A 27,553-nucleotide genomic window follows, 5' to 3' on the forward strand; every position below is an offset into this window, starting at 1 on the left:
TGTCCGTACATCTGTTTGTTGTAAACTTTTGCCCTTAAGCATACAAGGTAAAATAGTTAACTTATTTTATTCATGAAATGGACAAGAAATAGCCCTGGTTATTACAATACTATGCTAATCATGTCCTATTGGTTTAGAATTTGGAGGTTAACTGTTTTCAGTCTCTAAGTCTGACCAAAGAATCACATAAATCAATAAAATTATTTCCACAGTGGCATCATTACCTCCACAATCGATCCTTCCCACCATTCTCCTCCGGCAAGAACTGGGTTTTGATCCATGTCACATCAAATACGCAGGTGGTTTCATTTTTCTGTTTCTATCCACAAACCTGATAAAGGTGTGTACAAAGCCACACTGAGAACGTCCTTTTTAAGACCTAAATGACTTGCTTTTGTTTTGCTTTGTTTCGTTGCATTTCATTTTGCTTTTTTTAGGGCCACACCCATGGCATATGGATGTTCCCGGGCTAGGGGTCAATTCAGAGCTACAGCCAGTGGCCTACACCACAGCCACAGCAATGTGAGATGCAAGCTACGTCTGCCACCTACACCACAGCTCATGGCAACACCAGATCCTTAATCCACTAAGTGAGGCCAGGGATCAAACCTGTGTCCTCACAGGTACTGGTCAGGTTCATTACCAGTGAGCCTCAACAGAAACTCCCTAAACGACTTGCTAGGATGGGCATGAGAGGAAGCATTTTTAACTGCTTTATGCTGCTAGGAGAGCATATACTTAACACTGTGCTTCCCAGGTAGGGGTCATGTCGCCTCCATCTGGAGGGGATTTGGAAAACGTGAGGGGCATGTTTACTTGTCGCAGCAACTGGAGTCTGCCCCTGGCACTTAGTCGGGAACGGTAACTTCCTATAATACACAGAACTCTTCCACAACACAGAGGAGAGTCCAATTCAAAATGCCAATTGTGCCCTGTGTTGAAATACTGACTTAGTGGAGTGTAGCCTATATTCCTCAGGACTTTTAGTTACAAACAACAGAATAAGTTTAGCTAGTTTAGATTTCTAAAGCAATCTTACGGTTACCAAAAGGGAAAGGTGGAGGGCGGGGGGCGGGAAATAAATTAGGAGTTAACATATATATACACTACTATATATAAAATAGGTAACCAACAGAGACATACTGCAAAGCACAGGGAACTCACATTCTCCAATCACCTATATGGGAAAAGAACCTGAAAAAGAATGAATATCTGTATAGGTACACGTATAACTGAATCACTTTACTGTACACCTGAAACTAGCACAACATCGTAAAGCAACTATACTTCAATAAAATAAGATAAAAAGTTTATCTAGTTTAAATGGAAAAAGAGGGGTTCCTGTTGTGGTGCAGTGGAAATGAATCTGACTAGGAACCATGAGGTTGCGGGTTTGGTCCCTGGCCTCATTCAGTGGGTTAAGGATCTGGTGTTGCTGTGAGCTATGGTGTGGGTCACAGATGCAGCTCGGATCCTGCGTTGCTCTGGCTGTGGCATAGGCCGGCAGCTGTACCTCCGATTCAACCTCTAGCCTGGGAACCTCCCCATATGCCCTAGGTGCAGCCCTAAAAAGCAAATAGATAAATAAGTAAATGGAAAAGGAACTTTATAATAATGGATATTCAGTAGCTCACAGAATCCCCAGAAGGTCTAGAGAATCAGACCTCATTCCCAGTGAGGTCTGATTGAGGTACAATGAGGTATAATGCCTAATTCCCCCTGCGAGATGCTAAAGGGAATGCTGTTTCCACTGTCCCCTGCCGGCATGGACCACGTACACGGGGCATGGGACCCCAGATAGCACCTTTGCCATTACAGTTTCCAAGAGCTGGGTCTCTCCCACCATCCTCACCGGAATGGACGGATTCCATGCAGTTTCCCTCGGGCAAGGTGGAGCCCAGAACCCATGTGACAAAGGAGGCTAAGAAAGTGACAAAGGAGGCTAAGAAAGTGAGTTCCTGGTCCCCACTTCAGACCTCTACCTGAGGAAGCAATGCTTGTAAGGCAGGAGGCTCCCCAAACACAGGAAAGCTGTTCAAAAAATGCTGGGCATTTGTCATTAACTAACAAATGTCCATAAAATCATCAAAGCTCTCATCACATTCCCCTCCATAAAGACACTTCCCAAGCATGGACCTGATAAAAATAGCCTCCAGCGTTGTCTCCTCCAGAATCTTAAAAAGTTATACTTAGTCTCTCCCACTATTGCATACTCATTCTATTTTCTGTCTCAATTAGCATATCAGCTATTTCTTGGATCATTGCATATATATCACTTCTGTTTCTCTCCTTAGCACTATAATTCCTGTCCAGCTCTATTATTTTTGTCCTCTCACTTCTTACCAACTTTATATATCCCACATGAGATTTACCAAAAAAATTTTTAAATTACAGGGTAAGATAATATACATGTGGTTTAAAAAAGCAAAGAAAGTACAGTGCACTTTTGTTCAAAGACACAGTCTGGGGAGTTCCCTTTGTGGCTCAGTGGTAACGAACTTGACTAGTATCCATGAACGTGAGGGTTCGATCCGTAGCCTCACTCAGCAGGTTAAGGATCTGGTGTTGCCGTGAGCTCTGGTGTGGGTCACAGATGCTGCTCAGATCTGGTGTTGCTGTGGCGTAGGCCAGCAGCTACAGCTCTGATTTGACCCCTAGCCTGGGAATTTCCATATGCCGTGGGTATGCCATTAAAAAAAAAAAAAAAAAAAAAAACAGTCTGGTGACACAGTGCCCATGTGGTTTTTGGCAGAAAATGTGGGGAATAATCTGAAGTGTTGTACCCATTTGCCAAATAGTTACCTAAGAACAAGTCTTCCATATACCATACGGCAGTTTAAACAGACAGGGCTGCATGCAGCTAAGTCAAAGACTTTTACACAAAAATACATACGGCAGTGTCATAGAGCAGTGGCTTTTCAAAAATAATTTGAACCACTAAAGGGAAAGCAACATAAGGCTCCTGGAAACAATGAATTGATTTCTTAGTTTTACTAATCCTATCTTTGAGGCTATAACAAAATTTCATGGTCTTCCAATGAGTAGCTAATGGTGGATTACTTAGAAAAATAAGTATTGCAGTTTACATTTTAAAATCATCTCAAATTGCCTAAACTTATCAGTTACATTTAATGGATGCAAATAAGTAGTTTTCAGGATATTAGAGATGATAATAGCACCTTCTTTCAGTTCTCAAGTTACTTTACAAACAAGCTTTCTTACCCCCAAAATAGTGATCCAGGAAAGAAATGCTCTAGCTAAAATCAGAATTTTAAAGTCACTGATTCAGAGGGAGTTGCTCTAATATTTATTTTTACTGTGAATGACTAATCCAAGGGTTTGTCTTGTTAAGAAGGTGTGCTGCCAAATTCATGTAGGGACTTAGAAAGTATTTTTATAAGTTTACTTGGTTTATTTTTTATATGAATATCTAGAAAAATTGGAATTCAAGAATGCATTCACAATTTGTTCAAAGATAAAATTTGAAAGTGATGAAAATAATGATGATAGATTATCCATTCATCAATCTAAATTTGGAGATATTATAGGTTTGTTTTCTTTCTTTTCTTTTTTTTTCTTTTCTTTTTTTTTTTTCCTGCACCTGTGGCATTTGGAAATTCCTAGGCCAGGGATGGAACCCGTGCCACAGTAACCCAAGCTGCTGCAGTGACAACCCCAGATCCTTAACCCGTTGCACCACAAGAGTACTCCAAGGTTTGTTTTCTTTGATTATATAATGAAATAAATTCTTAATTTGTTACGTAATATGGTAGCTGGCTTATGAATCTGTGATCAAGTGCAGGGGTGCACACATATCTTTATCAGACTTATGTCTGAAATGACATCCAGATTATGAAGTCAAACTGCTGGAACATCTCCTTTCAGGAACATCTGACTGCTAGGATAACCAGGTAAAAGCACATTTGGGGTTCTGGAGTGAGTAGTTCACTTCAGTAGGCTCGAGATATAAATCAAGATATAAAGGCCTGTAGTTAGTTTAGACTGAGAAGTAGATTAAAACAGTAATTATCTAAGATGCTATAAATGGGACCAAGTTCAAAGCTGGCAGGATGTTGCCCTACTGTTGAACATCCCTTAAAATATTCACATGGGATCTACTACTTTACCAATGATAGAAAATATTGGAATCTGGCTGTAAATGTGAGTATGTGCCACTGGGTTTCCCTGCATGACATTGACAAAGCCTTAGAGACAGCAGGTACACTGGAGAGGCCCTGTCAAAAAGGCATGAGACATGGGCAGCTGGCTGAGACGTGGCATCAGCTCAAGCAGCATCGAGGTACAGTCACAAAGAGTCTAGGATCTTTGCAAATCACCCAGCCAAATTGCCAGCACCAAATTTTTCAAATACAGAAGAGTGAAATTGGTTTGTTCAAAATCATTGTCAGTGGTGGACCCCAGTCTAGAGGCCACAATCTGCCTCTGAGACCAAACCAATGCTCTGTCATGGACCACACAGCTGCCCTCTTGGAAGATAAGTCTACATAACATTTAGGACAACACAGTTTGTCTATGTGACCCAACGAGAATTATTCTAGGAATCAGATTGATTAATGGGGGAACCATCATTTCAAATATTTCAGATCCTAAACTTCAATTTTTGCAAATTACTGTCTTATTAGATTTTTTTAAACAGAAACAGGAAGAAAATTTATTTTACTGTATACTTTTTTTTTCTGTCTTTTTAGGGCCACACCCGCAGCATATGGAGGTTCCCAGGCTGGGGGTCAAATCAGAGCTGCAGCTGCTGGCCTAGGCCACAGCCACAGCAATGCTAGATCTGAGCCATGTCTGCAACCTATATATACCACAACTCACGGCAATGCTGGATCCTTAACCCACCGAGCAGGGCCAGGGATTGAACCCGCATCCTCATGGATACTAGTTGGGTTTGTTACCACTGACCCACCATGGGAATGCCAATTTTTAGTGTATACTTTCTATTGTTTTTGTAAATCTGCTTACATTAAGATTTCACTGATAAGAATTCAAATCTTTAATCCCTAAATTAAATATCCGTGAGTTTTTTTTCCCCCAGGTCCATCACATCAGCTGACCACTCTCAATACATTCATAGAATTTCAGGGATGCATGGGATCTGGTTTAGTCAAAAGAAAGTGACTTTCCCTTTGTTCCACGTCCTTAACTTGTGAAATGACTTTTTCTCGGTGGAGAGAGGAACTGTCACATTTTGGAAAGAGTGTGGCTTTGAAGAAGAGACTCAAGTTTAAATTTAGTTCTTTTATTAGCTTTCTAAATAGCCATTTAACCTTTTAGAGCCCCACTTTCTAGTTTCCTAAAACAGTACTAGCAACTCCTTAACAGGGTCACTGAAGGGAAAAAATGTAATAGTGTGCCTAAATCACCAGGCACATAGCTGGGTACTTAACAAAAGGAAGGTATGATTCTTTTTTTTTTTTTTGTCCTTGCTATTTCTTTGGGCCGCTCCCGCGGCATGTGGAGGTTCCCAGGCTAGGGGTCGAATCGGAGCTGTAGCCTCTGGCCTACGCCAGAGCCACAGCAACCTGGGATCTGAGCCACGTCTGCAACCTACACCACAGCTCACGGCAACGCCAGATCGTTAACCCACTGAGCAAGGGCAGGGACTGAACCCGCAACCTCATGGTTCCTAGTCGGATTCGTTAACCACTGCGCCACGACGGGGACTCCAAGGAAGATATGATTCTTGCAGCAACATGGATGGAACTAGAGACTCTCATCCTGAGTGAAGTAAGTCAGAAAGAGAAAGACAAATACCATATGATATCACTTATATCTGGAATCTAATATATGGCACAGATGATCCTTTCCACAGAAAAGAAAATCATGGACATGGAAAACAGACTTGTGGTTGCTAAGGGGGAGGGGGGGAGTAGGATGGACTGGGAATTTGGGGTTAAGAGATGCAAACTATTGACTTTGGAGTGGAGAAGCAATGAGATCCTGCTGTATAGCACTGGGAACTATGTCTGGTCACTTGTGATGGAGCATGATAATGGGAGAAAAAAGAACATATACATGTATGTGTGACCGGGTCACCTTGATGTACAGTAGAAAATTGACAGAACTGTAAATCAGCTACCATGGAAAAAAATTTTTTTTAAAAAGGAAGGTATGATTCTTAATTAACAGCACAGGAAGTCATGTAATGCAAGACTACGAAAAGGAGACATTCTTATTAGCCATTCAAATTGTTGGGAAGGACTGGAGGAGCTCCTTAAGGATAAAGATATTTATAGATACATGCTAAGAAGTGCTGTTTCTCCTGAAATATTGTTAAGGTTATGGGATGCGGAAATAGCCCTGGGATGTTGAGATGGAGCCCTGGGCTGGAATTCATGTCCAGTTCCCTAACAGCCGTGTGACCTTGGATAAGGCACTTGATCCCCTTATGACTGTTTCCTCACTTAAACAAGGCAAGCCCCCAGATATCTCTGCCTCCCACTCAAGGGTTGACTTACAAACAGAAAAGCCCTCCCCCGGGAAGGGATCACGGCAAGCAGCTAAGCAGCTCCCAGGTCTTTGCAGCCGGATGGACCCGCTCTCTTCTTCTCCGCTATGGATGTCCCTTTAGTGACCCAATGTTGGCAGCTTATAAGACGCTATTCAGATTTTCTTTGCCTTTAAATTCCTGTTGTTAAGTCTCAGTGAAGCTAACTGATTCGAAGTGATTTAAAAGTCTCAGGTTAAAGGTGCTCTGACAACTGTGCAATATTAGCATGAAGGACGAGAACACAAATGTTAAGAAACACTGAAACTATCAGAGGTCCTGTTTCTGACTTTTACAATCACACAGTTCCAACAGCTTCTAAGAGTGAAGGGAAAAAATGAAGAAAGGCAACAAGGGAAAACAATGCATTTATTAAGAGGCATGAAAATGCATAAACTCACTTATAAATAAATGTAATATAATTATAATTTACCCAGTGAAAAAATAGCTAAAATCCATGAGTAAACTGGATTTTATATTTGAAATGACTACATATTTGATCTCCAATAATTTTCCCCTGCATCATGATCTCTTAGTAGCAGCGATTTTACAATGACTATAGAAAAAGCTGTTACCAGTGATGATCATAGGGGAGGGAAAATTTTTAAGAATTGTCTTTAAAAATGAACCAGTGCAAACAAATTCAGATTATAAGGGATACAGTAAGACTTGGGGCTTATCTTCATAAAAGTAGAAAATAAAAATTCCGAACATTCATTAAGAAATGAAAAAGCAAACTACATTTTGATCACTGAAAAGTAATACATATGGACGTTATAAAACATTCGTAACCAGTGATTACAATAATTACATTTACATTTATAAATGTTCATTCAAGTACCAGTGATCAATAAACATTCAAAGTCTCATTAAAAGTCACACGAGATATAGATACATGAGAACAATGCTTCTTTTGATTTAACAAAAATCATGTCAGTGACCTTAAAATGCTGTATTTTTTTTTTTTTTGTCTGTAAATGATTTTTCACAGTCTGTACATTTTATCTGTGAGGACCCAAAGACCATCTCACAACAGCTAGTTAAGAAGTCTTTTCTATAAAATGAATTTTGATATTAGAGATAAACATTCTAAAACACATCTGACTTAAAAATAACAGGGAAGAATCAGTTTTCTTTGGCAAGAAATGATTAATTCCTTACCAAATGTTGGTCTGCTATTGTGCAGACACTATCTTCTTTGGTATTTACCAAAGAGCCATTTAATGAACTGAAAAGATTTCATAAACTCTGGTACCATGAGAGCAATGTAGAGCTTATGTCAAAATTGTGCTGAAATAATCAACCTCTTTTCCTTGATAACTGTGGTTAATGGATCTTCCTTCAAAAAGCTCCCTCCTAATTCTGGCCTGAGTCTCAGGCCTTAACATAAGTTCCTTTATCTGTTTCACTTTGGACTGCAGACCCATCCTTTCTCGACGCAAAGCTTCATTAATTAAGTCCCGGATTCCCACAGGTTTCTTGCCTATGGAGAAAAAAATTATATAATACATTTTACATATGAATGCCAATGAAAAACACTAAACGTGGCACAGTGACTTATCAAAAGAGGGTTAAAAAGAAACCTTTAAAATGTTGCCCACATTTTATAGAAAAGGTTGCATTTCACCAAAAATATATCATTTACATGAAACAAATTTAGTAAATTTGATCACTAAATGTAAATAAAGATCACTGCATAGTGACAGCACACATAGGACAAACATGAAACAATATAGCTAACTAGATGGAGAGTAATTTCAACAGTGATCGTTTGAAATGTAGCACTTGTTAGCTTTGTGTGTGCCTTTTGGCCGAGATAAGGTAGTCAAATGCCCTGCTCAGCAATATAAGTGGCAGTATTCCATTTATGGCAAGGCCCCTTCCATGGCCTTTACTTTGAGTTCACAGGGCAGAACCCAAAGTCCCCTCTCCCTTGACCACGGCAGAGGGCAAGTGACACCTGGGCCATTCTTCCTTCATCAATTAATTTCCTCTGATAGGCAGCACTGAATTTCTCATCTGCTGTGTTTCAGAAATGCAAACACACCAATCATGAAAATATTAGGCAATCTCCACAGACTGGACAACGGATACTTAAACAGCACGATGCAAATCAGTCCATTGACTCAGCAGAGGGGAGCAGGGTTGCTTCTCACGGAGCAGTGGGGGCCTGCCTGCATTCGGGTCTCATTTCCTGTTGTTGTCACTGTCAGTGCCATTCCTATCAGCCTCTTCAGTTTTCACAGAGCTCCCATCCCCTGGCTTGTTTTTGTTCTGTGTTTCTTCCAGATACTGCTGGACGGCCTTGAGCACCGCATTCTCCACCAGCCTTTTACTGAGCCTTACCAATTCAGCATCATCGGGCTCACCTCCATTCTTATCACCTACATTCCACAATAGAGAAGAGAGGTCACTGAGATCATATTGCCATAGAAACTCAGCATGCAGGGGCTGGCTAGTTCAGTTAGTTAAAGAAAGCAAGCGTCCTTCAGTCTGGTAAACTGGACCTATAAATCCAAGGATACTGGGCTTGGCTTTTCATTTGGTATTTGCAGAAGCAAGCAGCTGACTGTACCTGAAGGCTTCAGGTTGAGAAGCAGTTCATTAGCTCCCATCTAAAAACACTTTACCTAGCAATGCAGGAAGGTCCCCATTTCTACAGGGGATTTTTGTTTGTCTCTCATCCGAGATTGACAGCTACTACTGAAGTCCATGGGCCTACCACCTGGATCCTCAGACATGGGAAATCACCAGCTAGATCTGTGTCTGCTTCATCATTCCCACAAGTCAGGTAATCGGGATTTTCCAATCAACTAACCTCTTGGGATCCAGTAATTTTCTAATACTTGGCCTGGATGGTTGTTAACAAACTCTCAGCACTCTCATGAAGACGAAGGCAGTTACTCCTGCTAGAAACCAGCTAAAAATCAGCTTTTAAACTAATCTTTTTAATCTCAGTGCTATCACTGCAATTTAAGAAACAGGAACTCTTCAAGGAAGAGCTGGGATTACGATAGTAAATTACTAGACGTTAATATCTTATGGCCATTTTGCGTCCCTGCTAGTGATGACTGAGGTATAATTATCCCTTCATTTTTCTGCAAAAGGGCTGGTTCTCATCTGTTCAAATGCTGCATATTCCCCACTCACTCTCTTTCTTGTCTCCCTGAACTGAGGGAAAAAACTAGGGGGCTCACCTCTCATGTCCATTCAGTCCTTCATCTCCTTCCACTGAGCTGTGGACCCAGGAAGGCAGATGATTAAAAGCAAAGACATCTGAGCATCTACATACATTAAGTAAATGCTAACAGACCTCAAAGGAGTGATAGACAGAAATACAATAAGAGCAGAGGACTTTAATACTCTACTTTCAACAATGGATAGATCATCCAGACAGAACATCAATAAGAAAACATTAGACTTGAACTATACCTGAGGCCAAATGGACCTAAGAGACATACAAAGAACATTCTATCCAATAGCACCAGAATATACATTCTTCTCAAGCACATATGGACCGTTCTCCAGGATAAATTATGTGTTAGATCAGAAAACAAGTCTCAGCACATTTTCAAAAAGTGAAATCAAACCAAGTATCTTTTCTGACCACAATGGTATGAAATGAGACATCAAGAACAAGAGGAAAACTAGAAAATTTACAAATAAATAGACATTTAACAAACATTCAAAACAACGAATGAGTCAAAGATAAAATTAAAAGGGAAATTTTTAAAATCTATCTTGAAACAAATGAAAATGGGAACACAACACACCAAAACTTATCCAACAAAAGCACTGCTAAAAGAAAAGTTTATAGCAATAAATGCCTACAGTAAGCAAAAGAATGATCTCAAGTAAACAACATAACTTAACACCTCAAGGAACTAGGAAAATAAGAACAAACTAAGTTTAAAACTAAGCAGAACTAAGGACATAAAACTCAGAGCAGAAATAAACAAAATAACAAAATTAAGGATAGAAGTCATATGATCATCTCAACAGATGCAGAAAAAAACTGACAAAACTCAAAACTCTTTCATGATAAAAACTCAACAAACTGGGTATGAAAGGAACATATCTCAACATAATAAATGCCACATATGACAAGTCAACTGCTAACACACTCAATAGTAAGAGGTTGAAAGCTTTCCCTCTAAAATTAGAAACAAGGCAAAGGTGCCCACCCCCTTGCCATTCTTATCCCACAGAGTAATGGAAGACCCAGCAAGAGCAATCAGGCAAGAAAAAGAAAAAAGGCGTCTAAACCAGAAAGGAAGAAGTAAAATGGTCTCTGCTCATAACATGATCTTGTGTATAGAAAATCCTAAAGATTCTACCAAAAAACAAGTTAGACCTAATAAATGAATTCAGTAAAGCTTCAAGATACAAAATCAACATACAAAAGTCAGTTGCATTTCTATACAGTAATGATGGACTATCTGAAAAAGAAATTAAAAAAATAAATAATTCCATTTAAAATAGCATCAGAAACAATGAAATACTTAGGAATAAATTTAACCAAGGAAGTGAAATATCTATACACTGAAAACTATAAGACATTGATGAAAGAAACTGAAGACACAAATAAATGGAAAAATACCCCCATGTTCTTGGATTGGAAGAGCTGCTATCATTAAAATGTCCTTACTACCCAAAGCCATGTATAGATTCAGTGCAATCTCTATCAAAATTACAATGGTGCTTATTCACAGAAATAGAAAAAATAATTATAAAATTCATATGGAACCACAAAAGATCCCAAGTAACCAAGGCAATCATGGGAAAGAACAAAGCTGGAAGAATCACACTTCCTGATTTCAAGACAGTATGGTGTTGGCATAAAAACAGACATATAGACCAGTGGAGCAGAATCGAGCACCCAGAAATAAATTCACACATGATATATGGCAATAGAGCCAAGCATACATAATGGGGAGAAGGCAGTCTCTTCAATAAGCAATGTTGGGAAAACTGGATATCCACATGCAAAAGAATGAAATTTGACCCCTATCTTAACACTACTCACAAACATTAACTTGAAATGAAATAAGGGCTTAAACTTAAGGCCTGAACCTATAACACTCCTAGAAGAAAACACGGGAAAAAAAAGATCCTCGACATTGGTCTTGGCAATGTTTTTTGATTATGACACTAAAAGAATAAGCAACAGAAGCAAAAATCAACAAGTGGGACTATATCAAACTAAAAAGTTTCTGCACAGCAAAAGAAGTGATCAAGAAAATGAAAAGGCAACTACAGAATAGGAGAAAATATATGCAAGTCATATATCTAATAAAGGGTTCACTTCAAATTATAAAAAGAACTCATACAACTCAATAGAAAAACCACAATCTTTAAAAAATGGGCAGAGAACTTGAATAAACATTTTCCAAAGAAAATATGCAAATGGCCAACAAGTACATGAAAAGGGGTTCAAATCACTAATCATCAGGAAAATGCAAATCAAACCACGAGATATCACTTCACATGTTAGAATGGCTATTAAGGGGGAAAAAAAGAAGAAGAAGAAACAACAAAGGCCGGTGAGGATGTGGAGAAAAGGGAACCCTTGTGCACTATGGGTAGGAATGTAAATCATTGTGGTTACTATGGAAAACTACTAAGGTTCTTCAACTTAAAGAGGCATCTTAAAATTAAAGCTACGCTGTATTTATCTTCTGCCCACTTCTTGAATAAAGGGTCTGTCTCCCATAGTGACCTCTAAGATAAATGACTGCATTCATTTTACCTGAGGCCTACTTAACAATGGCGGTTTGATGTGTCACTACAAGGTAGATGATCTATTATCTTGGTATTCTAACAAAAGGACACATAAAAGATATTCCCAATGTATGCAGCAACCTCTTGACAAAAATGTTCTTTCTTGAAGGAATAAAGAGTGACCGATAATGGGTATGGGGTGAGGAAAATATATTGGAATTATATAGTGGTGATGGTTGCTCCTTGTGAATATACTGAATTCTACTGAATTGTCTTTAGAATGGCAAATTAATCATGTGAGTCAATTCCTTAAAATAAATCTTTCTTTCTATAAAAAAAAAATTCTTTCTTGGTCTCCCTAGGTTATTTAATATTATAATACCTTTTTATAATGACATATTAACCTTTGTCTTTGACACTGGTTTATTTTTCTTTTTTTTTTTAGTAAATCCTCTCAGAATATCTTTTATAAATTTCTTAGGAGAATACTAAAAAACCAAAGAGAGGTAATGAGAAATTCTCTCAAGTTGATCAAACACAGTACTATCCCTAAAAGAACAGACTTAAGAAACTTTCAACAAGCTTGAAGTAAGCAAGTCTACTCTCTGTAACAGAGTTGCAACATCATTAATCAACAGTAGGTACTCAAGATTCCGCTTGTGTCTATATTACTTGAGATCTCTGATACCAAGCCAGTGCATAGATTAAATTTATTATTGTAATTATAAAAAAGAAAATAAGTGACCTCCTTCGTGGCAGTCAAAATATCTGCTACCTACTAGGATATGTTAAGGTCAACATTAATGTGTGAGCTGACCCAGTAATTGCTTCATTGATACCATGTCAAGGGCTCCAGAAACCATCACCACCCTCCACCCACTGCCAATATCTAGGAACCTATTTGTCCTGACAAGAATAAGTCATTCTAATGTTTTTTAAGGGAGAACCAAAAAAAAAAAGCTTCACTACAATGCCATGTAAGAGCTAAGAGAGAGAGTACAACCACATTAAAAGTTCTCATTTGTCCCAATCAAAATCCCAGCAAATTATTTTGTGGATACCAACAAACTGATTAAAAGCTTACACGGAAAAGCAAAAATAAACATTAGAACCAATACAATATTGCTGGAGAATAACAAAGTCAGAGGATTGAGGCTACCCCATTTCAAGACTAACCATACAGCTACAATAATCAAGAGTGGTACTGGCAAAAGAATAGACAAATATATCAGTGGAACAGAACAAAGAGCCCAGAAATAGACCCATACAAGTATAAGCAACGTGCTCTTTGAAAAAGGAACAAAAGTAATACAATGGAGCAAAGACAGTCTCTTCAACAAATGGTGCTGGAACAACTGGACATCCACATACAAAAAAATAAATCTAGACACAGCTCTGACACCCTTCACAAAATTTAACTCAAAATGGATCATAGACCTGAATGTAAAGTGCAAAATTATAAGACTCCTAGAAGATAACACAAGAGAAATTCTAGATGACCTTGGGTATTGCAGTGACTTTTGTAGACACAACACCAAAGACCAAAGGCATGATCCATTAAGAAATAATTGATAAGTTGGACTTCACTAAAATTAAAACTTTCTGCTTTGTGAAAAACAATGTCAAGAGAATATGAAGACAAGCCATAGTCTGGGAGAAAACATTTGCAAAAGACACATCTGATAAAGGACTATTATCCAAAATCTACAAAGAACTCTAAAAGCTCAAGAGTAGGAAGACAAACAGTCTGATCAAAAATGGGCCTAACAGGTACATGAATACATGCTCAACATCACAAGTCATCAGGGAAATACAAATCAACACTACAGTGAGAACTCACCTCACATCTGTTAGAATGACTATTATCCAGAAAAAAAACAAAATGAAACAAACAAAACAAACAAACAAAAAAACCAAAACTCCAAAAAAACAAACCCAAGAGATGTGTTGGAGAAAATGTGGATAAAAGGGAAGGGAATCCTTGTCGGTGGGAATGTGAATTGAGCAGGCACTATGGAAAACAGTACAAGGTTCTGCAAAACTAAAAACTGAACTACCACGTGATCCAACAATTCCATTTCTGGGTATTTTCTAAAGAAAATAAAAGCACTAACTCGAAGAGGTTATATGCACCCCCATTTTCAACACAGCAATATTTACAAGAGCTAAGATAAGGAAACAACCCAACTGCCCATTATTGGGTCAACATTAATGGATGAATAAAGAGAAAAACTGTGGTACATACATACAATGGAATATTATGCAGTCATAAAAACAATGAGATTTTGCCATTTGCAACAATGCAGATGGACCTAGAGGGCATTATGCTAAGTGAAATAAGTCAGACAGAGAAGGACAAATACTATATGATCTTACTTATATGTGGAATCTAAAAAAAGAACAACAACAACAACTCAAACTTGGAGATATAAAGAACAGATTGGCAGTTGCCAGAGATGAGGGATTTGGGGTGGATGAGATGGCTGTTAAGGGAGTCAAAAAAGTCATGGGTATGTAATGTACAGCATGGTAATTATAGTTAACAATGCTGTACTGCATATTTAAAAGTTGCTAAGAGCATAAATCATAAAAGTTCTCATCATGAGAAAAAGAATTCCGTAATTATATGTGGTAATAGATGTTAACTAATTGTGGTGATCATTTCACAATATATACAAATATCAAATAATTATGTTGTACAACTGAAACGAATATAATACTGTGTGTCAATTGTACGTCAAGTTTTTTAAATGGACTGAGCACCTTAGCAGACACCTCATCAAGGAAGATATGCAGATAGAAAATAAGCATATGAAGAAAGGCTCCACATCATATGTAATCAGGGAAATGAAAATTAAAGTAACAAGGATATACCACCGCACAACTATGAGAAAGGCAAAAACTGGGGCACCGACAGTACCAAATGCTGGTGAGCATTTGGAGCAACAGGGACTCTCAATCATTGCTGATAGGAAGACAAAGCAGCCCAGCCATTTTGGAAGGTAGTGTGGCCGTCTTACAAAACTAAACCTACTCTTACCATATGACCCAGCAATCATACTCCTTCATATTTACTCAAAAGAGCTGAAAACCTGTATCCGCACAGAAACCTGCACAGGGATGTTGTGGCACCTTTATCCATAACTGTCAAAGCTTGGGAACAATCAAGCCATCCTTCATTAGGGAAATAGATAAAGTGCTGTACATCTAGATAATGGAATACTATTCAGAGCTAAAATGAAATGTGTTATCAAGCCATGGAAAGACATGGGACAACCTTAAACACATAATTACTAAGTGAAAGAAGCCAATCTGAAAAGCCTACCTACTATATGATTCTAACCACATAACATTCAGGAAAAGGTAAAACCATGCAGATGGTAAAAAAAAAAAAAAATCACTGGGTGCCAGGGGTTTGGGGAGGGAGGAAAGGGATAAATAAGCAGATCACAGCGTACTTTCAGGGCAGTGAAAATACTCTGTATATCATAATGGTCAATACATGTCATTATCATTGTCCAAACCCACAGAATGCACAAGACCAAGGGTAAACGGTCATTAAACTATGGGCTCTGGGTGATTACAATGTGTCCATGTAGGTCCAGCAATTGTGAACAAATGCACTGTCCTGGTGGGGGACGTTGAGAATGGCAGAGAGGACACTGGAAACCTCTGTACCTTCCTCTCCATTTTGCTGTGAACCTAAAACTGCTCTAAAAATAATAAAGTCTTAACTAAAAAAAAATTCTCACTTGCTGGCATCCCAACTACCAAAAACTTTAATTTGGTATCTGAACAAAGGCCTCCCAAGCATGTGCCCATAACGTGTGCATCTTGCCCTTCTCGTTCCTGCAGCTTCATGTGTCCTCCTTAGAAGCAGCATTCTCTTTGACTGAGCTGACCTTTTCTTCCACTTGCCTTTAAAAGAAACACTAAATACAGATCTATCTATAGGGTATTCAGAAAGTTGGGTGGCATGTTCAGCTTCCTTGAACACCCCTGCAACTCGTCTGAGATGAGGGGCAAGTCAAGATTTGCCCCCATGCGCACATTTATCTTTTTTTTTTTTTTTTTTAGGGCCACACCTGCAGCATGTGGAGTTCCCAGGCTAGGGGTCCAATCGGAGCTACAGCTGCCAGCCTACGCCAGAACCACAGCAACACAGGATCCGAGCCATCTCTGCGATTTACACCACAGCTCACGGCAACTCTAACCCATGTCCTCATACATAATAGTCAGGTTTGTCATCACTGAGCCACAATGGGAACTCCTCCGTGTGCACATTTAAACTGACACTGTCCTTGGACCCTTGTCTGCCAACACCCTGGGAAATAGAGTGGCCGTAAAGCAAGCTCCTCTCCTTTTGTCAAATACCAAAACTCTTCCCCGGAGTTCCTGTCATGGCACAGTGGTTAACAAACCCGACTAGGAACCATGAGGTTGCGGGTTCGGTCCCTGCCCTTGCTCAGTGGGTTAAGGATCCGGCATTGCCATGAGCTGTGGTGTAGGTTGCAGACGCGGCTCGGATCCCGCATTGCTGTGGCTCTGGCGTAGGCCAGTGGCTACAGCTCCGATTCGACCCCTAGCCTGGGAACCTCCATATGCCGTGGGAGTGGCCCTAGAAAAGGAAAAAAAAAAAAAAGACAAAAAAAGCCTCTTCCCCCCCTCCACACACCAGAAAGTTTTAGAATTAAAACAGAAATGTTTTCTAGAATAAAAATTCCAAAGAGGAAAGAACCATGCCTTTGTAAGTTTTATTCAGGGTTCAGAAGCACAAATGAGTTTTTTAAATGATGATGCGTTATGTTCAAAAGAACGACCTTCAGGGCTTCTGGAAAACACTACACTCCAACACCCTACCCTCATCGTTTTTAAACTGGAGGGGTGGGGGTGGACTGCAATCAGACCAAATATCAATAATAGCCTCCTGGGAAAACAAAGAGGAGATAAGGTCCAACGGGGTGACCGGTAGCCTGAGTGGGCGGGGCACAACCCAGGCAGCCCCAGCCACAGCTGTCAGGATGACTAGGGGTTCTGAGCCCCCTGAGTCTTTTATTAACACAGCTGGTACCTCCAGATCAGGCACGTGCCCTTCCCTCCACCGTTCCCGAGTCACTGCCTGAGGCCAATCCCTTCACACATCATTGCAGGAACCTCCAAATCACATGGCTTAGGATGATCTCTCTGACTTGTACCCTCAAGACTGCTCGTCATATGGTCGTATGGGAGATGGGACAAGACACAGACCCTGGCTGTTTATAGGCCAAACAGGCTACCAAAGAACTCTTTCCAGACATACATTGTAGCCTTTTAGACAGACTTCTCTTTTTCAGTTTGTAACCTCAGTTTTCTGAGTCCACACTTTGATCCACATTGTTCTCTGCAGAATTTCTGTTGTAATGCGGTCATTTCTTATTGGAAACCCTGATAGCGTGATGGTACTATCGGTGGTGATGTCGACAGAACTCCTAATGCATGTGCAAGGAGGGGAAAAATATGATATACATATGAGGTTGAAATCCACTTCTGCCATTTTCTATCTTCACAGCCTTGTCCACTATCTCTCCAAACTGAAATTTCCCATCAGTGTGAAACAGGAGGGAAGGGAGTAGAGCACAACCCTTAAAAGAACGACACAGCCCTTGAGGATGCGACAAAAACTGGTGAAAACTAACAAGGTCCAAGATAGTGGATGATCTGATTTCCAACGGACCTTGAAGCTCGTCATAGCTCACTGTAACAGATTAGCATGCTAAGTGACACGCCCACAGGTGCCACAACCGTTCTGAGGCCAAAAAGTGGCAATGGCCCAATTCCTGGAAACCTGCCCCTTCCCAGAAATAGCTGGAATAATCCTCCCCTCATTAGCCTGTGAAATTGCGCAGCCCATGAAAACTCACCACCCCGTACTGCAGGGCCTCTAGGCTCTCACCTCTCGCCTTCTGAGATGGCCCGCACTCTGTCTATGGAATGCCTTTCTCCCAGGGCCATTCTCTCACCTTCTGAGATGGCCCAGACTCTGTCCATCTCTCAATAAATCTACTTTTGACCTGTCGCTCTGCCTCTCACCAAACTTCTTCTGTGCTAAGACACAACCAACCTGAACTCCAGTAAGTCCTGAGACCAGGTGTGTGATTTTAATGAAAAAAAACAGTGGTTTCATGTCCCAGTTTGGCCTCTGTCTGGGTATGAGTTCCAGTCTGTGGGTTCGAGTCCCAGACTGAGGTATACAGTTTCAAATGGGCCACTCATGAGGCTAATGGACCCTATAGTGCTGCTGTAAACATAAGAGAGAAGGGATGGAAAAAGTCTAACATCGTGCTGGAATAGAGTTGGCTCTCAAGATAGGACAAATATTTTATTTGTGCATTTCATACATGTGCTATGATTAAATGAGTTCACATTATTTTAAGAACGGTTCAACACCTACTAAATACCAACCATTCATGCACTCAATAACTGACTTTAATAAAAGTACTTACTATGTGCCATTACTAAGTATGTAAAAATGACACAGTCTCTGACCACACAGAAGTGGGTCTAGGAGGATGACCAATAAACAGTGATTGCAAAACAACAGGTGAAGTGCTGTAACAGAACATGTTCAAGGTCCAGTGGCGTCAGGAAGGATAACAAAGTTACGTTTCATAGGGGAAATACGTCAGCTCCGTGAACAGGTGTTTGCAGGCGCAGGGAAAGGGGAAGCAGGAAGGTTTTCCAGATTTAAGAAAGGCATGAGCATGTGCATAGAAGAATGGAAATGCACGATGTACGTGCAGAATTGGAGGTACCTTCACGGTACTGGCATGAAGAGTTCAGGGTGCCATGGCTACGGTGGAGGTGGCACAGGGGGAAGGGCTACAGAGTAGGTAGGGGTGAAGAGCCCTATGGACCATGCTATGGAGTCAAGCGCATCCTATAGGCGATGGGGAGCTACTGCAGGATTTTAAGCACAGCATATTTTAGAAACCTCACTGTGATAGCCATGTGGAATATAATATGGAAGGAGTGGAGAGGGGCAAAAATAGAGACAAATTGTTGCAATAGACAAAAAAAGAAACAATGAGGACCTGAACTGTGGCAGATGCAACAGGAAAGAAAAGGAAACGTTACAGAGAGAGTGAGGGAATAACAAGGCTGGCCACTGCACCAATCTGATCAGGAGAGGTTTTCAAGGAAAGAGGAAGGAGAGTGCAAAAAAATATACATATGAAGAAATAATGGCCCGAATGTTCGAAATCCTATAAAAAACCATAACCTAAAATCAAGAATCTCAGAAAATATCAAGTATAAGGAATGTGAAGATGGAACATCATGATCAAATTGCTGAAAACCAATATTAAAAGAAAATCATTAGAGCAGCCAAAGGAAAAAGGGTGCATTATATAGAGGAACAAAGACAGGAAGGATAGCAGACTTGTGCATCACAAACAATGTGAGCTGAAAGACAACAGCACAGCATTTTTACTAAAAGAAAAAGAAAAGGCAGCACAGAATTCTCTATCCAGACATATTATCTTTTAAAAATGAGGCTGAGAGATTTTTTTCAGACATATAAATGCTGAATTAATCCATCATCAGCCAACCAGCACTTAGAAGAAATGTTAAAGAAAAAACTTAAGTGGCAGGAAAATGAGACCAGATGGAAATTTGGATCTATTCAAAGGCGAGGAGAGAACTAAAAACTATACATATATGGATAAAAATAAAATACTTTCTCTCTTTGTTAATCTTCTTCAAAGACAAATAACTGCTTTTAATGGAATTTATAAAATACGAAGAAAAAATGTACACAACAACTAAGGCAGAGACTGAGATGGAAAATGGAAAGAACTGTCATGAGGGTCTTGCACTAAATACGAAGTGGCATATTATTATTTAAAGGCACACCATCTTAGGATGTATATTTTAAAACCCTAGAGCAACCATTAAAGTAAAAACAAAGACGAGCCATAGCTAACAAACTAGTAATGAACCTATGATGAAATCCTAAAACTGCTTAATACAAAATAAAGCAGTAAAAGAGAAGAAAAAGGAACACAGAGTAGATGAGACAAGTAGAAACCAATTAGCCAGGGGTATGATTTAAACTCACCCATACTGCTAACCATGTGAAAAGGAAGATTGTCTTAAGACGCCAATAAAAAGTCAGATGGTTAATTTGGATAAGACACATGAGTCAACCAGAATGTCTACCACTTCAAGTAAAAAACCTACTTCAAGTATGAAAACAGAGAACGGTTGAAGGTCAAAGGATGGAAAAGGATGATCACGCCAAAACTAATCAAAAGAAAGCTAGAGAATCAATACCAGACAAAGCAGATTTCAGGTAAAAAAGAATATTAGCTGCCATAAAGAGGGACGTTTTAGAATTACGAAAGAGTTGATTCATCCAAAGGATATAAAAACCCTAAATGTGCATGCAACTAAGAGCAAGAGCTTTAAAGTACCTAAAGCAAAACCAATAGAACGGAAAGTCTAACAGATAATCCACAATTACAGTTTGAAATTTCAAGAACACTCTTGTGATTGACAGAATGAGGAGAAAAAAGTTCAGAAGGAACACAGAAGACTTGAACAGTAGTAGACAAATCCACCAAACTGATCATTATAGAGCATTTCACCCAACGACAGCAAAACATGCAGTCTTTTTGGTGTACAGAAACCCTTTACAAGAGAAGATCATATTCTGAGCCATAAAACAAGTATCAATACATTTTAAGTTACTGAATCTACCCAGTGCCTGTGCTCAAACCACAATGGAGTCAAATAAGAAATCAATAACAGAAAGATATACATTTAAAAGATATTTCTAAAGTTAACTGTAGTTCTACATGATCCATAAACAACTGAAAAATGAATTTATAATATGATATCCCTTATATCTGGAATCTAATATGGGGCACAAATGAACCTTTGCACAGAAAAGAAAATCATGGACTTGGAGAATAGACTTGTGATTGATAAGGGGGAGGGGGAGGGAGTGGGATGGATTGGGAACTTGGGGTTAATAGATGCAGACTATTGCCTTTGGAATGGATTAGCAATGAGATCTTGCTGTGTAGCACTGGGAACTATATCTAGTCACTTATGATGGAGCATGATAATGTGAGAAAAAAGAATGTATATGTTATGTGTGACTGGGTCACCTTGCTGTACAGCAGAAAAAAAAATTGTATTGGGGAAAAATTTTTTTAAATTTAAAAAATATTTTTAATAGCATAATGTGTGAAATAATTAGGGACAACTGAACAAAATGTATGCAACATCTAAACACTAACAACTGCAAAATGTAAATAAGACCTAAATAAACAGAGACATAAACTACACTCATTGATCAAGGCTCAATATTGTTTAGATGTCAGTTCTTCACCAATTGCTCTACAGATGCAAATCTACAGAGTTTTGCATTCAAAATCCCACCAGGCATTCTCATAGAAATTGACAAGTTCTAAAAGGTATACGAAAATGTAAAGGAACTAGAACAGGTGAAATGATTTTTTTTTTAAAGAACAAAGTTGGAAAGCTTGTACTACTTGATTTTAAGGCCTTATGAAGCTACAGAAATAAAGACAATGTGGTATTGGTATAAAGACACACACACAGATCAATGAAACGAAACAAAATCCAGAAGTAGACTTACAAACATGGCCAACCGATATTCAACAAAGGTACCAAGACAATTCAGTAAAAGAACACTCTTTTTAAGAAAAGGTGCTTGGAAAAATGGTATATGTGAAAAAGAACCATGACCCTTATTTCATATCATATACAAAAATGAACTCAAAATGGATCATGGACCTGTTATAAGAGCTAAAATTCTAAAGTGTCTAGAAGAAAATCTAGAACTTCTCAGTGACCTTGGATTAGGCAAAGATTCTTATATAGAACACCAAATTCACAATCTATCCTCCAAAAAGGATAAATTGGACTTCATCAAAATGTAAAACTTGTGGAGTTCCCTGGTAGTCTAGTGGGTTAAGGATCTGGCATTGTCACTACTGTTGCTCAGGTCACTGCTATAATGCAGGTTCAATCTATGGCCCAGGAACTTCCACAGCAGTAGGCATGGCCAGATTTTTTTTTTTTTTTTAATGTAAAACTTGTGCTCTTCTTAAGATACTGTTAAGGGGAAAAAAACAAACTACAGCCTGGAAAAAATATTTGCAAAACATATATGCATAATACACACAAAGAAAGTGTACCCAGAATACAAAAATAACTTCAAAAACTTAGTAAGACAAAATAAAGTAAAAAACAGTCAAAGAGAATTGAAGAGTAGCTTCACAAATGATGTGGAGATGGCCAGTAAACATGTGAAAAGACACTCAATATCATTAGCCGTCAGGGAAATGACAACTAAAGTCACAATGAAATATTACTACTCATTCGCTAAAATTAAAATTTAAAAGATTAACAATATCAAATGGGGGTGAGGATGCGAAGCAAGTGGACCTCCTGTTGCTGGCGGGAATGCAAAAATGGCATAGCCAGTTTGTAAAACAGTTTGGAAATTTGTAATAAAAGTTCTCCCTCTGAAAGTTGGCCATAGTCTTAGCATGTAACCCTGCACTCTCATTCCTAGCTAGAACTAAAAACAAATGAAATGAAACCATATGCTCACACACAAACCTACAAGAAACGTCTGTAAGTAGATTTATTCATAAATGTCCCCAACTAGAAACAACTGAAATACCTTCATGAGTCAATAAGCCTGTGAGCTATTCACCCAGGTGGAACAGTACGCAGCCCATCAAAGGAATGAATATATCAAAACGTGCAACAACACAGATGAAATCTAAGGTGTGTTATGCTAAGCGAGAAAAATCAGAGTCAAAAGGCTGCTACCATATGATTTCACCTTTACGACATTCTAGGGAGGCAAAACCATCAGTACTGAAACAGCCCGGGGCTGCCGGGGGCTGGGAATGAGGACAGGAGTTATAGAAGGACACAAGAGTAAACACAGGGAGATATTATTCCCAGTCTTGACTGTGGTGGTGGTTATATGACTCGATGTGCTAATTAAAACTCCTAGAACTGTACGCACACACAAAAAGAGTGAATTTTCCTACAGGTAAATTATACCTCAATTTTTTTTAAAAGACCAATGAGAACAATTTCTTCCCCACGATGAGGGACCACCAAGGGGTCTATTGGGATCGACATGACTCGCTGAATGACTAGTGTCCTGTCACTCTTTGCAGTTAGCATAGTAATGAAGGTGACTTTCTCAGCTCCTCTCCCTGCTCTAAGAAACACATCTCAACTGTGATATCTGCAATCTCTTCACAGCTACAGGCCTCAGATTCTCAGGTGCTTTCCTTCAAATCCTATTTTTCTCTTGTGCTCAGTATCAAAATTTGAAAATAATTTCCATGAAAGAGTGGGGTGCTTCTGAGCATGAATAAACCCAAATCATTTTCATTCTCTTCCTTGGTGTGTCAGACATGTATTGCTTGCTCCAATCTGCTCAAAGACGGCAAACTAAATTGGTACCTAGGACTTGAATGACAAGTGATTACCGTCGCTCTGTCGTTGGAATCTATTTCCAAGAGGGTACTGTGCTCACTGTGGTTTGTTTTGCTCACTTGTTTTGCCTCGTATTATCTGTAGGCGCCTCTCTGCTGTTCCATATCATAAATTGCTCTCTATTAAACAGAAACCCTGGTTGTTTCCTCTCTGAATTTTGATTCCTGTACTTGTTCAGATAGGAATACAAGGCTTTCTCAATATCTCTGACCATTTCCTCAGGACCACTATATATCATTTTGTGCAAAACTGATTGAGGGGTGACATCTGAGCAGTGATATAAGAAGCAGATGTTCCAAACACAAGTCCTAGTGCAAAGAAATACCTACAGAAGTATGGCTGTCACTGGAAAATTATTCTTATGACAAAGAAGAAATAAATATAGTTTTACACACGGCCAAAAGCATGAATTTTCAAATAATCATGCTCTTGTCTGGCAGAAAAACAAGAAGGCTAGAAAATAAGCATTGCTTTGAATCTTAAAATTACTATGTTCATGGAATTTCTTTATCTTCTATTTAAGAGAGTTTTACATAAAACTTTAAGTAAAAGTTTCACAACTAACTAGAACTAATTTTCGCTTGTCTGACCAACACACCTGCTCATGAGAATATGTACTTCTCTTTCGAGGCTGATATTCCAGGTTAGGAGTTGACTCAAGCAGAAATAAATGTCACTTTCCTGTTCTGAAGGCCATGTTCACCAAGGCAGATCAGCAGCATAAATGTTGCCGTCAATCCAACTGGTGAAAGAAATCAGAACTGAGATACTGCTTTATCTCTCCTAGAAGCAATAAGGACACACCCAAATCAAAAGGTTTCACGGTCTAAGAAAAACCTTGGGAACAGGTCACAAACAGCCATAAACAGGAATACGTCCTTCCATTTATTTTAGGTAACACTTCACACTTTCCAAAGGGCTTTCAGAGCTGTTATCTCATGTGGCCCTTAAAGAAATCTTATAAGGTAACGTAAGGGTATCCTTCCATATTACAAATAAGAACAACGAGCTACGAAAGGCTACATACATCACATAATACCACACAGAAGGGATGGAAATCCATAGCTTGGATTCGGGAAGATGAGTTCTTTCGGGTCACCCACCCCCAGGCAGACACTCCACAGCTCCCTGTACACCCTCATCTTGGGGGAAATGTGAGAAATACCGGATCATTTAACGATCAGTTTACTGGAAAACAGAAGGATTCAGAAGGTTTCACTGGAAGATTGAAAATTTTAGACTAATAGATGCTGATTAATGCAGTACAATCCCCTCCTTCCTTCCACCTGCCTTCCTTCTCTGTTGATGGACTCTATTGTTCCTTCCATCCTTCCATCCACACAGGCATCTAGCACCCCCTATGTGTGATAAGTACTGTCACTATGAATACAGAAGTGAAGGCCCTGCCTTCAGGACACCTGCAGCTAATACATCAGGGATCAAGAATGCTCACCAGGAAAGATGACCAATGCAGAGTGGATACATAGAGAGCGGTCAGTTCTATGGAGGGGAAACCATCAAAAGAAAGTTTCCTGTCGGAGGTGATACTTGAGCTGGATCTTGTGAAATGAGTGTTTCTCAGGTGAAAGGGAGTGTCAGGGAAGGAAGATGAGCCTGGCTTGTCTGGGAAACCACAGAACTCTGTCTAGTATGAGGTGAGAGGGAGGGAGAATGATAAGGCAGGGAACTACATGAAAGACCATGAAGGCTCCTGTAGGAGGCACTGCAGAGTTTGCACATCACCTGTTTCCAGAGCACCTACTATGACCAAATTACACGTCTCATTTCTGAGATGTACACAAATTATTAAGGCTTGTCTTCAAGGAATTACTTATTTCAACCATGAGGTGTATGTTAAAGAAAATCAGATTTTCACAACCCTGCCAATGCTTATTAAAAACATAAGCTTGGGTCTCAGAACACTCCTATTATTTTAAAGGAAAATATCAGAGAAGCCACTAACCAGCGATTTTGCTCCATTTGGTTTTAAGTTTGATGCAAATAACCAGTCATTAAGCTTAGTGAAAGGGACAAAATATAAGCATAACTACAATGTGATCAAGAGCACCTTGAAATATGATACATACATTGAAAGAAATTGCATTTTTTTAAAGTATTCAAAACGGAGCTCTCTTCAGCTCAGCAAGCTGCCCAATCCCAAGGCAAACCCTTCTGGGATGAGCATATAGAGTATGATTTATGCTGCACAATTTTCCATCTAATTATTCAACGAGTCAACACAGCAAATAGGTTAAACTGCCTCCATTCATTTTCTCTGGTGGCTTCCAAAACATAATTTTTAAAGTCTTACCATGAAAATCCAGGGGCACAAGACTATTTGGTCAGTGCGTTTGGCTTTGAGTACTGAGCCATCTGCAAACCACACTGACTGGCCATCACACCAGCAATGATGGTGGGTCAAACAGAGCATGCGCCATACGAGAGAAAACTTGAAGATGAGATCATTCATTGTTAGGATAAAATCAAGAGAAAACTGACAACTGAAGGTCACCCTTGATCATTCTTCTGGACATATAATAAAAACAAAGTAGGAAACTGAGCACACATTCACGCACTGAGTCCTGAGCCCTGGGACGGATTCCCCAGTTATCAAATGGGACAAGTCATTCTGCACTGAGGTCCCCACAGCACTTCTGAGAGGCTCTGAGGGGGGCAGGAGTCCATAGGGCAGGGAGAGGGGCTGGAGGCATTGTCACTGTCCAGGGACAGACCTCAAACCCCCCCCACACTCTGTTTCAGCCCCCACAGCCCTCGCCTACACTGCTAACCTGTGTTCATTACACAGGGTTTCATTATACTCCCTTTTAAAATGAAGCTTGGGGAACTCATCCACTAATAGCCTCAGGAAGAATGACTGAGAAAAGTTATTGAGGATATACTTTTCTTTTCTCCATGACCTAAAACTATCAATTTCCTAGAAGCTTCCAAAAAGCACATGATTTTTAAAGTTCATAAAAATTCTCTGAATATGTGAATTCTTACTAGTGAAAATTAAGTGAGCATTTGAACTTGTTTTGTAATTGCTGGTGGTATGTACATGTAAATTCATTTCTTCCAGCTGACATTTACTTCTCAAGCTCTTCATCTCCAAATAGGGAAGAATTGCTCCAGTCAAGGAATGTCAGGAATCGGGTAGAAATACACACATGTGGTATGGGGTGGACAAAGGACAATCATTACGGCCCTGAGCCTCCTCCTCTCTGGCCCTGCTAGAGGCATGTGTCATGTCCCTGGGGAAAGCAGGGCACCAAAGAGACATTAACACAGATCAGAAATGATCATGGTCCTGTCCCCCATGACGTCCAAAAAAAACTCCGCCTCCCACTCCCCTAACTGCTTAGACTCACTTCCCAGGAGCCTCAGAGGCTAAAAAGCCAAGTTCCTTCATCACCAGCTTCTTCTAAGACCTAATTAAGCTCTGCATTTGGAATCACAAGACTCTGCAAATGTTTGTTTGTCTCCATAACACGTAACATATAACTCTAGTTGTAATAGTTTTATTTATGGATCCTTTTAATAACAATAAACCTGCCTAATATTAATTGGCTATTATGTGCTTGGATTTTTTTCACATTTAAGTCAAAAGCTTACTGTTATTATCACTATTTTACCTGTGAGAAAAGCAAAGGTTAGAAAAGCCAAGTGACTTGCTCGAGTCTACATCACTAAAGAATGGCGAAGTTGGGGGAGTTCCCGGTATGGCACAGGGGTTAACGAATCCGACTGGGAACCATGAGGTTGCGGGTTCGGTCCCTGCCCTTGCTCAGT

The 27,553-nt window shown here is 39.5% G+C and overlaps 1 protein-coding gene across 3 annotated transcripts in view; it reads right to left on the bottom strand.

Moving 5' to 3' along the window:
* Positions 1–6,863: 6,863 nt before the first annotated feature.
* AKAP7 (A-kinase anchoring protein 7) overlaps positions 6,864–27,553 on the bottom strand; it is a 139,062-nt gene continuing 118,372 nt past the window's right edge. The window contains exon 8 of one of the 3 annotated variants that reach the window (XM_047758652.1): positions 6,864–7,994. In XM_047758652.1, coding sequence (XP_047614608.1) covers positions 7,786–7,994 — 209 coding nt within the window. In that variant the 3' untranslated portion in view covers positions 6,864–7,785. Of the gene's footprint in view, positions 7,995–8,037; positions 8,896–27,553 lie in introns of those variants that run through there. The other 2 variants (XM_047758662.1, XR_007131954.1) reach the window with 2 other exon arrangements.

This window comes from Phacochoerus africanus, chromosome 2 (assembly GCF_016906955.1).
Source record: "Phacochoerus africanus isolate WHEZ1 chromosome 2, ROS_Pafr_v1, whole genome shotgun sequence".
Lineage (NCBI taxonomy): Eukaryota > Metazoa > Chordata > Mammalia > Artiodactyla > Suidae > Phacochoerus > Phacochoerus africanus.